The sequence below is a fragment of the Lissotriton helveticus genome, chromosome 1_1 (assembly GCF_964261635.1).
Source record: "Lissotriton helveticus chromosome 1_1, aLisHel1.1, whole genome shotgun sequence".
In the NCBI taxonomy this organism is placed as follows: Eukaryota; Metazoa; Chordata; class Amphibia; order Caudata; family Salamandridae; genus Lissotriton; species Lissotriton helveticus.
The window spans coordinates 1,377,565,756-1,377,578,712 of record NC_136057.1 but is presented as its reverse complement, the minus strand read 5'-3'; the positions used below and the strand labels follow the sequence as shown (position 1 = coordinate 1,377,578,712).

Below are 12,957 nucleotides of genomic sequence, written 5' to 3'. Positions count from 1 at the left end.
CACCAAAGTGGCTTAAAAATACATATGCAAATGCACTTGTGGAAAACACTGAGGAGAACACTAGCCATTGCTGTGTAGGTCTGGTTGATGTACAGTGTGCAGTTTCTCACCAGATTGCAGCTGCTACACAAGATCTGCATAATGGATGGTGCAACGGTTTTGATCTGAGAGATGCTGTGGTGAAACATCTGAATCTGATCAAAGTGAAAATAAGAGTGAAAGGCCTTGGTTGAAAAAGTGCAAAGGATTGATGGTGCTCTGTCAGAGTTTCTCAGCACCTAAGTAGTCCAATTTGCATGGAAAGTATGAGCCATTCTGATGGCAAGCTGATGACACAGAGCAAAGAAATGCTGAAAATGTCCTGTTGAATTCTTTTTTATTATTTTAGTTACTTATTTTAAGGAAGACTAACTGTTCCAAGAAGCTACTTACAGATCTCTGCACTAAAACATTTGAGCTTGGCTATATATGATCTGATTACAGACCAAACTTGTGTTTGCCTTAGAAATAGAAGTAACATTCTTATATGCTCAGCTTTTGCAATTTCAAAAAAAATAAAAAATAAAAATTGTCACTTGTGAAATGAAATATGTGTGATTAATTATAAATCATTTTATTATGATTTGAATAATCAGAAGGGTGGATTGATGGAGCAGATTTCATCTGCAGTCATGCATTGTTTTATTTTTTGTGCTTCAGACAGGCTGCATTTAAATTGCCACGCACATTTTGGTGCAGGTTAAAAACATGGCACATGAAAAACATGGAAGTGAGGCCTATTTAGTCTGTAATGCTTGTGCTGAATTAACATGTGTTTTACAGTGTAGAGAAAAGTGGCCTTTTTAGCTTTGAAGATTAATAGAATGTGTTTTTCTCTTCCCAGCTCATCCCTTGCCAATCTAAATTTATTATTCCTGTCTTAATAGACTTTGACTTGTTGCATATTTTGATAAACATTTTCAGTTAATAACACCTCTTTTTATAATGTGTGTGAATTAATAATGCACCAAACACGACACAAGGGACTAAATGCTTGTTTGCATGAAAAGCTATCTAAAACATTAAAGCATGTAGTTGTGTGTGCTGTATTAACAGTGTGCGCTATATTAACTGTGTGTGCTTTTAAATGTTACACTAAAAGCATGAAAATGCTATTTTCACATTTATTTTGCATGTTGTCATAAATATTAGAAAAGCTGCTTTTCACTAATAGCTTGGCTAGGTAAACATTTATAAGGGGTATTAGTATGAGGGAGGGAAACATAATGGGCTGATTTACATAAAATTAATATTATCTTTGTGTTTGTTTTATTTTTGGGGCCTACACAAAACATGGCTGCCTGTGAATCCATCAAGGCTATGGCTTGCAATTTAATGAGAAGGGAGCATGCGCAGACTGTGGCAGCTTTCCTTATGACAAGAAGTCAAGGACAGCGTGAACTGCACATTCTTGTCATTCTGCCAATGTACCAGTTAGTTAAAAGTGTCCATCTACTGCGCTGAGAAGGAAGGAAGGATGAATTAGATTGAAACATTTTTCCTAGTAAATGTTGCAAATGTTTATAAATGTAGTTATTCATGTATGCTTCTTTTGTTAAGACTAGTGAAGTCAGGTTTTTAGAATGAGTCAGGGAAGTGTGACCTCATGCATCATGACTGACCAATCACGTAAAGGTTTTACTGAAAAATGTTACATCTTTGTGTACTCTGCCAATAATTATGGTATAAATACTGTCCTCTCTGGATGGGGGCTGGCACTTCTTCTTTTTCTCAGCTCAGCTGGCTTCTATGGGTTAGGTACGAGAAACGTCCCAGGAGATTGCTGAAGGGCGGGCTTGCGTCCGAGGAGTGTCAGGGGGAGGTTTCTTGCTTCCACGTCATATCTTGGCACTTCATGCCACATTCCTTTGAGGCCTGTGAAGGGCGGGCTGCTTTCCTCTTTAGACACAGACAGACAGAGAGTGCAGTGGATCAGGATAGGATTGGATGCTAAACTTTAAGTTTATGTTTTGACTAATTAATTAGGTCTGAAAAGATTTATTTGATTTATGCATTTATTTCTCTTAATAGCATATTTTTGCAAACTATTTAAGTACTGATTAGCTTTGCAAGACTATTTTTCTTAGAAACTCTTTAAGACTTTTGCGCCACATTTTTCATAACTACATGTAATACTTATATGCAGACTGTAATGTGTTCTGTATTATTGATATTTTTCCTGTTTTCCAAATTCTGTAACCTGATTGATATTTTACTAATGAATAAAGGGTCAGAGAAAAATTAACTTTTTGACTAGAAAATAAAACCCTTTAAAATAATCAACAACTCTCTTTTTTGGCTTACAATAATAATTGTATTTTGACTGTTCATCTTTATTTAAAGTCTCCTGAAGGTAATACATGGTGTGAAGGGCCCAACACCTTTTGAGCGGTAAATTAGAGGTAGCATGAGGGTTTTGCATTGAGAAACTACCAGAAGAAATTACCGCTCTCCATCAGTACTAAATGTAATATTTGCATGTGGAATTGCTTTAGATGCGGTGACTCAATGTCCTAATGTGAACAGCAAGAGCTGCCCACACGACTCACAGGGATACCTGGGTGAGTTGAAGTTAAGACAAGGACAATGGTTGCCTTCGAAGTTCGAGGACAAATTAAGGCATGGTACTTATTTCAAATAGTATTCACATAGCTATGCAGGGAATAGTAACTCTAACAACATAAAGTAAACAGTCAACTCTCATTAGACACGTTTTTGAATGCACACCATAGGGCGTTACATTTTCACCCACGAATCACCACCTGGGGCACGGAGCTCTTTCTACATGTTCCACCTTCCAACAAACATTTTTATATTCACACTTTTGTGAATGAAACTTTTTTTTTTTACTTTTCACGTTTGATTCACCATCTTTGAGCACACCGAGCACTTTTTAACACACCTTAGACGGACGCAAGTATATTAACTATTTATGTTTTGTGACTCAACTCCCTTTCACGTTTCATTGGGACCGCTGTGTGGCCCAGTGTTGCAGTTCCACCCGTGCCCACTGTCCCCAGTCTGACAGTGGTGGTGGCATCTTGCAGCACATAAACGAGCTGCTTTAAGCCTGCCTGCCTGAGAACAATCATCCCAGCATGGGCCATTATGGGTGAGGCTGTGGCTGTTGTGCACTAGTTCTCTTCACATAATACTGGACTGTGCAATGCCATGTGTAAAGGCATGCCTGTGTGACCAGGACACACTGTGACTATCACAGTCTGCATGATAAGGAACTGAATAGATACTCTGCGGGTCAAAACATTCAGAACTGATGTATAAGCCACACAGTCTTGTGACAGTGGGCGTCTCCCGTCCTCTTGACTGTCAGATCATAACGCATGTTACAACAGTACCCAAAAAGATACCAGCAGGAAAAGTCATAACTGAAAATACAAATAAAACAAAATATTCGGCTACTGCGATGTACATTATTTTATTATATAAAATAAAAGTAAAGTGCTTTGAAAGTAAGGAAGACAATAGCAAAACAACACATAGCAATCTGGGAGTTACCGTCCCATACCATGCCTACCCTTTAAACCATCTCCCAAATCCGAGCCCTCAGGTCTGTCTGCTGCTGCAGGTCTTTCTCTTACCTTAAGACATAGTAAAACGCGGCCCGGCCCGAACTGTCCGACTCCCGACTCCCACCACCCTGCTCTCCTCTCCTGGCCATGGAGCACGTACAGCGTGCATGCTGCGCAGCGTCACCGTCACTGCAGAGCGGGGGCTGGCCAAAATTATGTCCAGGGCCGTAATTGGTAGCACTTTCGCCCGCTACCAGATTGACGGCCGGGCGGCCCTGGGAAAGGCCTGCCGCCCGCAAACTGCACACGGCACCACCACCACTACCACTTAGCTAGGTGGTGGGGTGCGTGCATGCACACAGTGACTGTGTTGAGACTAGTTCCCTAACTGCCTGCGCAACGCGAGTGCACGCATTGCTTTTCCTCACGTCGGGACTCGGCCAATACATTATACATTATACATTATACATTATACATTTATTTGTCGGGCCCCCTGCGTTTGGAAAAAATTGATTGATTTATTTTCTATTTTGCTATTAACTCTGCTGCTAAATGAAAAATGTACTTGTTCTCCAGTCCTGCTCTGTGCTCTGCGGTCTACTGCGGGGCCGACGGCGGGGCCGACGGCGGGGCCCCCAGAGCGCGAGGCCCTGGGCAGCTGCCCATACCGCCCATGCCTAGGACCGGCCCTGGTCTTGATGATGACACCCACTTGCGGCTCAACAGGGGCCTCCTGCGCCACCTCTCTCGTTCTCAGAGCCGGGAAGGCAGGTGTAGGCCATGTTGGATCCTCGGCGCTATCGTAGGTGCAACCCGGGACGCACGCTCCAGGCCAGCCCACTCGAGCCGCGCCGGCTGCAGCACGCCGTCCTCCCTCCTCCGGGTTCTGCCTGCGGCGCCAGGGCCGGTCCTAGGCATGGGCGGTATGGGCAGCTGCCCAGGGCCTCGCGCTCTGGGGGCCCCGCCGTCGGCCCCGCAGTAGACCGCAGAGCACAGAGCAGGACTGGAGAACAAGTACATTTTTCATTTAGCAGCAGAGTTAATAGCAAAATAGAAAATAAATCAATCAACTTTTTTCCAAACGCAGGGGGCCCGACAAATAAAGATATAATGTATAATGTATTGCCCGAGTCCCGACGTGAGGAAAAGCGATGCGCGCACTCGCGTGGCGCAGGCAGTTAGGGAACTAGTCTCAACACAGTCACTGTGTGCATGCACGCACCCCACCACCTAGCTAAATGGTAGTGGTGGTGGTGCCGTGTGCAGTTTGCGGGCGGCAGGCCTTTCCCAGGGCCGCCCGGCCGTCAATCTGGTAGCGAGCGAAAGTGCTACCAATTACGGCCCTGGACATAATTTTGGCCAGCCCCCGCTCTGCAGTGACGGTGACGCTGCGCAGCATGCACGCCGTACGTGCTCCATGGCCAGGAGAGGAGAGCAGGGTGGTGGGGAGTCGGGAGTCGGACAGTTCGGGGCCGGGCCGCGTTTTACTATGTCTTAAGGTAAGAGAAAGACCTGCAGCAGCAGACAGACCTGAGGGCTCGGATTTGGGAGATGGTTTAAAGGGTAGGCATGGTATGGGACGGTAACTCCCAGATTGCTATGTGTTGTTTTGCTATTGTCTTCCTTACTTTCAAAGCACTTTACTTTTATTTTATATAATAAAATAATGTACATCGCAGTAGCCGAATATTTTGTTTTATTTGTATTTTCAGTTATGACTTTTCCTGCTGGTATCTTTTTGGGTACTGTTGTAACATGCGTTATGATCTGACAGTCAAGAGGACGGGAGACGCCCACCGTCACAAGACTGTGTGGCTTATACATCAGTTCTGAATGTTTTGACCCGCAGAGTATCTATTCAGTTCCTTATCATGCAGACTGTGATAGTCACAGTGTGTCCTGGTCACACAGGCATGCCTTTACACATGGCATTGCACAGTCCAGTATTATGTGAAGAGAACTAGTGCACAACAGCCACAGCCTCACCCATAATGGCCCATGCTGGGATGATTGTTCTCAGGCAGGCAGGCTTAAAGCAGCTCGTTTATGTGCTGCAAGATGCCACCACCACTGTCAGACTGGGGACAGTGGGCACGGGTGGAACTGCAACACTGGGCCACACAGCGGTCCCAATGAAACGTGAAAGGGAGTTGAGTCACAAAACATAAATAGTTAATATACTTGCGTCCGTCTAAGGTGTGTTAAAAAGTGCTCGGTGTGCTCAAAGATGGTGAATCAAACGTGAAAAGTAAAAAAAAAAGTTTCATTCACAAAAGTGTCAATATAAAAATGTTTGTTGGAAGGTGGAACATGTAGAAAGAGCTCCGTGCCCCAGGTGGTGATTCATGGGTGAAAATGTAACGCCCTATGGTGTGCATTCAAAAACGTGTCTAATGAGAGTTGACTGTTTACTTTATGTTGTTAGAGTTACTATTCCCTGCATAGCTATGTGAATACTATTTGAAATAAGTACCATGCCTTAATTTGTCCTCGAACTTCGAAGGCAACCATTGTCCTTGTCTTAACTTTAACTCACCCAGGTATCCCTGTGAGTCGTGTGGGCAGCTCTTGCTGTTCACATTAGGACATTGAGTCACCGCATCTAAAGCAATTCCACATGCAAATATTACATTTAGTACCCAAACTGAGTACCTCTGCTCTCAAAAATCCAGTCCGGTAACTGGGCCACTTTTTTCTTTTTTAACGAGAATATTACATTAATTAGGAAGCCCATTCCTCAGGCTTCCATAACAACCCAGCTGCCTCTGCGTCTTCCAAAACTATTTCCTATTGTTCAAATGTATTGTAATTAAGTACGACAAAGAGCCAAGGGCTGAAAATACAGTCAACAGCTGCCTTGCCAATCCTGTAAAGCACATGCTTCCGGTCACAAAGTGAGTTTTGTAGGCCGAGCCTCTTTAGAGACCTAGGATCTCAGAAGGCACCCCCAACCCTAAGAGGCGGTGCCCTAGTCCCCTTTTCATCGTGCCAAAAGGACTGCTCAAAGGTCACTTCACATTGCGTAGTTTGGTCTTTTATCCCTTTAAAATTTTCAAAATGAACCATTTAATACACTAAAAGTGAATCAGGAATAATGTTTCGCTGAGTGAATCAACTTCGGAGAGACTGGTCCCAGCAAAAAATGCTTGAATCAATGAATATGTGAATATCTTTTTCACAGTTCTCGCATGACATTTTTGCCGCAGAGGATGAAAAGTTTACTAAAATATGCAACATAGAGAGACAAAATGTTTATGCAAAGTACTCACGTCCAAACATATGGGAATTAGGCAAAAATTTCAAATGTACCTACTAATGATGCCTAAAAATGACAAATTATATACTCACTTGTAGTAACTTGGAAACTACAATAAAAGTATTTAAGATTAAGTTTATTTATCTTCAGCAGGTGCTGCGCAGCAGCAGCCTCATCTCCGTAAAAGCTGGCACCAACTGACAGCATTTAAAAACCCCTACTGAAATAGAATGCTGTTACACAATGACACGACCCACCATTCCAGAACAGATGGAGGAGGATAAAGAGAATACTACATCACTCTTGCTCGTTTTTATTATATATGTTTCACGACTTTACTTCAGTTTCAATGTCATTGTGCTGCTTTCTCAATCAGTCTTTCTTTGCTTGTCCTGTGATATGTACTTTAGAGGCCTTTAAGGCACAGTTTCGGATTATTCTTGCGACGCAATATACAATTAGAGGGGCCTCACATCTTCCCTTTCGCCCAGGGCCTCAGAAGGCCTAGGACCGGCACTGTGCGGCGCCACCTGATCACCGCAGCGCCGCACAGAGCTCCAGCTGCTTTGCTGTGCCTCACTTCTCGGCAGAACTCGTCACCACAGCGGCCCGGGCAGTCCCAGGCCGCATCGCAGGCCACAACCGTCACGGACCGCCCGCTCCACAGTCCGGACCACACCGGGACCACAGAAAACGTTGCTCCGATTGTCTTCAATCAGCTGATGATGCGCCCGAATTCATAGGGCAGCAGAGATCCCAAGATGCGACGTATCTGCAGGATTATTCCAACCCGGGTCCGGAGCTCCTTCAGAAGGCGACCGCCATGTTTGGCAGTTGGCCACGCCCCCCTTGAGCCAGTGTATGTCTGACTCTCTCTGGGACCATTCAATAATGACTCGTAGTTGAGCAGCCCTATAATAGAGATTAAAATCCGTAAGTGATAAGCCCCCTTCAGTTTTTGGACGTCTAAGCAACTTAAAGGCGAGACGGGCTCCTCTATTTTGCCAGATGAAGTTAGTTAGCAGCATTCGAAGCATAGTTAAGTAATCCATTTCAATGTCAATTCGCAAACTTTGGAGCAGGTGAAGGAACTTCAGTAGCACCCAGCAGAGGAGCGTCGTCCCACTGCTCATTGAGCAGCGGAAAACAAAATGAAAATAACCAGAAGTTAGTATAATTTTATTTTCCTTTGCGACTCGGGTGGGGTTGGCTGATGCAGGGGGAGCAGAAGATGTTTGCGCTCCCTCCCTACATGCTCATGAAGCTTTGACCTGCCCTTTTGGGCTGGCCAAGCATTTATGCACACTTAGCATGTTCTCCATCTGGCTGTGTTGAGCCGCCCCATGAAGAACATGCCCAGCCTCCCCAGGCACTGCCTGAGCGGCCAAACCAGCTGCTCAGACCAATCACGATGCTGTTCCTGCAGCGTGGTGATTGGCTGGCAGAGTCGGAAGCCTGGGTGCTTCTAATGCAGGCAGCGGTCGGGAAGAAGAAAAGAAGATGAGGAGAGATGTGTGTCGGATGCGGCGGCAAAGCAGGTATGTTTATTTTTCTTCATTCCGACCCGCCACTCCCCCCCCTGCCTCACCACCCCTGTTCGGAGGTAGCTGCCACTGGTAGAACCACCATCTTAATAGTATATATCCTACCAAGCCATTATAAATAGGTCCCACCTCTTGAGGCCTCCTTTAATTGGCGGAGGAGTAGCCGTTAGTTAGCCGGAAATAGATATTAGATCTTAGGTGTTAGTTTAATGCCAAGGTAGGTGAGCTCCTTCTTCACCCTTTGGGAAGGTGTCGGGGACACCAGCCTCCCCAGCTCTGCGTCCGTTAGCGTTAAGTTAAGGAGGAAAGCCTTAGATACGTTTATGCGCAAGCCTGAACCTCTTCAAAGAGCCGCAGCTCATCTAGCAGGGTGGTCAGGCAGCGTTGCAGGTCCATGAGGGTTAATACAATGTCATCGGCAAACAGGGACATCTTATGTTCCACCAACCAAAACTGATATCCTGACCTGGTTTGCCCTTATCTTCGCTGAGAGGGGTCTCTATGCTAAGTGCGAAGAGGAGGGGGGAAAAGGGCATCCCTGTCATGTTCCTCTCCACAGGTGGAAAAGTTCTGAACCAACCCCGTAACTATTACTCTGAAGCAGGGCGTTGCGTAATTAGTTGGACCATGGATATAAAAGCCTTGCAGAAGCAAAATTGTTTCAGGGTGTTAAATAAAAAAGTCCAGAACGCCCGGTCAAACGCCTTCTCGGCATCTCAGCCAAGCATTACCGCTGGGACATTTTTTTGGTAACCTTCTCAATCTGATGAATCACCCTTCGAACGTTATAGTGGTCTGTCTGCTTTCGATAAAGCCTGATTGATCCAGGTGGCTCAGGTCCGGCATTAGGTCTTCCAGCCGAGAGGCTTGGATTTTGGAATACAATTTCATGTTGAGATTGAGGAGTGTTATGGGATGGTAGGAGCCACACAGTCGTAGATCTTTTTACGTTTTCGGTATGATGGTGATTACAGGCTCACTCATCGTGGGAGGCCGCCTACATATTTAAGCACTGAATTAACAGTGCCTTGTGATTAAAGATGTTTTTCTTTTTAAGTACAAGCATTGACTGTACAGTTATTGTTATTATATGGCTGATTGAGTTCTGGATCTCTATACATCATCTCCCTGAGTTAGCCTAGAAACACTTTATCTAGCCACCCAAGGGTGGTCTGCTAATGGGGCATACTTGGTGCTCAGTTTTGGGTCCAACAGTATGGTAAACCCCCAGGGCACTAGAGATAATAGACTCTTGTTATAACGTTGAGTAACCTGATAAGGATTACGGTAAAAGGTTTGATAGACATGTTCCAATCTTGGGATAGATTGTTCAAGATATAATAAACAATGGTTGGGTTTTCCTGGATATATTCGTTAGTTGGGTTTCCTGGATTTTATCCATGTTAAGATAGGTGTTCCTTGAAACAGCTGCTGTTTGGGTTGCCGTGCTTTGGGCTTTCCTTTGAGGCTTTTAAATAAGTTATGTAACACATGATATAGCAATGGTTTGGTTTGTCCTTGATAAACATAGATGCTGGGTAGTCCTCTATATGTTCCATGATTAGGTTGTAATGTATCTTCTCTCTTCTCCAAGGTGTGGATGTCCCTTCTGTAGGCCAAGGCTGAGGTGTCCTTCATTTATTCCACAGTTGTCCTGAAGAATTATTCATTCATAAAGGTAGTGGTGATGTAGTAGTGGGTGTGTAGAAAAAAGTCCACAAGTGAACAAAGAGCCTGTTCCTCCTTACATCAAGATAAAATAAACTGCCCTTCTCATTGGCTGGTGAGCGTGTTTCACAAACTGAACCAGTACTAAATGAACATGGGAGGCAAAATCTCTTGAAGACTTGTTGGACACCTATGAATTGAACAAAGTGTGTGCATCTATGGGAGACACAGAGAGAAGAGTGAGAGTGTGTGTGTGATGTGTGTGTGAGACAAAAAGTGTGCCAAACCCCCGCATTTCTGAAGCTTAATAAGAAGTCAACTCAAAACATCAATTCCCTATTTCTTTTTCATACCTGTTTTTTTTATTTAGGATGACACATCTCTACTGCTACTCTCATTGCTACTGTGTCTCTCTCCTACTCCTTTTGGCTGCATCAATCTCCTCTGAAGGTAAGGAGGTGTTCTGTGTGGGTAGTCATTTGGGGCATCCATACTGAAACTTGGATAGGATGATGATGGGTAGCAGAGACGGCTGTGGTGGGTTGGTGTGTTTTAATGGGTGGCTTCAAATCCATTGGTGGCAGCTCAAGGATCACTCGTGCCAATATCTGTTTGGCTTGCAAAACCTGACTTTTTTGCAATTTTATATAGCGTGAGCTTGGGCTGAGGATTTTGGAATGCTTAACATGAGCACTAGATTACATTACACAAGGTCAGATTCATTTAATTGCTTTAGGCACAGAACGATGATGTGATTTTGCCCAGAATCACAAGATGTTGAGCCGATGCCGGGACTCGACTTTGGTTCCCTAGTTCTATAGTTGTATAAGCTCTGGCCATAAGGCAAAATCTCATCCTCATCTTTATAAGAGAAGCTGATGAGGTTTTCATCTAGTGGCCCAGAGATCAGTAATGCAAGCAGTTATCCTGACATAATTCAGGGGTAAAACGACACCAACACCCCTCTGCAATGTTAATTTTGTGCTTTACAGCCCGTTCACTGATATTCAGTGAACATAAGAGCTCTATGTTCACAAATGAAGAATTGCCATTGCTGGTTCTTACTCATGAGAAAAGGGTGGTTTTCCTGAAGAGCTAAATTAATCCTCTGACACATTCACTTTCATTGTTGCCTGATTCATTTGTCTGTTTTCTTGTTCGAAGGCGCCTTTATCTGTTCTCTTTTTGGAACAGTCTTTATTCTCTTTTGAATTATGAGATGTTATCTATTTTTATCCTTGAGATTACTTCACAAACTTTTTTAAGGCTACCTTCACCAGTGTTCGTGTTACTTTGTCTCTTACTTATTGGTAGTTTCCTTGTCTCTCTTTGCAGTCTGGAGACTATGGGCCAAATGTAGGTGGCTAAATACCGGTCGGTAACGCCGAAATTCGTTACATTTCTGTGTTACGGACCAATATTTAACCATGTGCGATGTAGGTGACTCTAAACCTACATGCAAAAGAACGAATCGCAAAATAGCGATTAATTATTTTGCTCTTGCATTTAAGGACTCAGAAATACTGATTCCTTAAATGCAATGTACGTAGCACTGAAAACAGTGCACCTGAGCCTTAAGGAATCGCTATTTACCACCAACTTTAAGTTGGTGGTATGTAGCGATTTCCTTACAAAAAGCACTTTTTTTAATGTGCCATGTGGCACACATCCAAGCCCTTAGAGCATGTATGTGCGCCACATGTGCACACATGCACATTTCAGGGGTGCAACAGGGTGTCCTTTCGACACCCTGGCACCCTTGAAATACCTCCCGCTATTAACGATTCGGTAATAAAGAATCGCTAATAGTGAATCTCTTCCAATTAATTCCTATGGGCCTCCTAGCTCATAGGAATGAATGGCTAGGTATTCCTTAATAACTAATCGGAATTACCGATTCATTATTAAGGAATGTTAAGGAATCGCTAATATCTTAGCGATTCCTACCTACATTCCATTTAGCGAGTCCTTAATAGCAATTCGGTAATAATCGCTATTAAGGACTCGCTAAATGGAAGTTACCTACATCTGGCCCATTTACTAGGCAAATTCCTTTCTTTGTGAAGATCCCTTTTTTCTTTTCCTGGATATCATGGACTCTTGTTGGTAGATTCTGTCAGCTAATATTTTTTTAATGAAAATAGCTTTGTCTATTTTTGATAGAAGAGTCCCTGTCAATTTTCCAAAGTAGTGGGAATTTTTTTATCTCTCTTATTGCTGGGATATTCTCTTCAGACATTTTTAGCTGGGGGATTTCATGGGTCTTCTTTTTGTTGGAAGCTTCTGTAGGTGGCTAAATACCGGTCGGTAACGCCGAAATTTGTTATATTTCTGCGTTACCGACCAATATTTAGCCATGTGCGATGTAGGTGACTCTAAACCTACATGCAAAATAAGGAATCGCAAAATAGCGATTACTTATTTTGCTCTTGCATTTAAGTACTCAGAAATACCGATTCCTTAAATGCAATGTACGTAGCACTGAAAACAGTGCACCTGAGCCTTAAGGAATCGCTATTTACCACCAACTTTAAGTTGGTGGTATGTAGCGATTTCCTTACAAAAAGCACTTTTTTTAATGTGCCATGTGGCACACATCCAAGCCCTTAGGGCATGTATGTGTGCCACATGTGCACACATGCACATTTTAGGCGTGCAACAGGGTGTCCTTTCGACACCCTGGCACCCTTGAAATACCTCCCGCTATTAACGATTCGGTAATAAAGAATCGCTAATAGTGAATCTCTTCCAATTAATTCCTATTGGCCTCCTAGCTCATAGGAATGAATGGCTAGGCATTCCTTAATAACTAATCGGAATTACCGATTTGTTATTAAGGAATGTTAAGGAATCGCTAATATCTTAGCGATTCCTACCTACATTCCATTTAGCGAGTCCTTAATCAGACCCTCCAGGATTT

General features: G+C 43.7%; 1 protein-coding gene across 1 annotated transcript in view; it reads left to right on the top strand.

Annotated features, from left to right (window-relative positions):
* Positions 1-12,957, top strand: part of IL2RB (interleukin 2 receptor subunit beta) — a 479,733-nt gene that overhangs the window by 111,803 nt on the left and 354,973 nt on the right. The window contains exon 2 of the mRNA XM_078683907.1: positions 10,408-10,487. Coding sequence (XP_078540033.1) covers positions 10,409-10,487 — 79 coding nt within the window. The 5' untranslated portion in view covers position 10,408. The remainder of the gene's footprint in view (positions 1-10,407; positions 10,488-12,957) is intronic.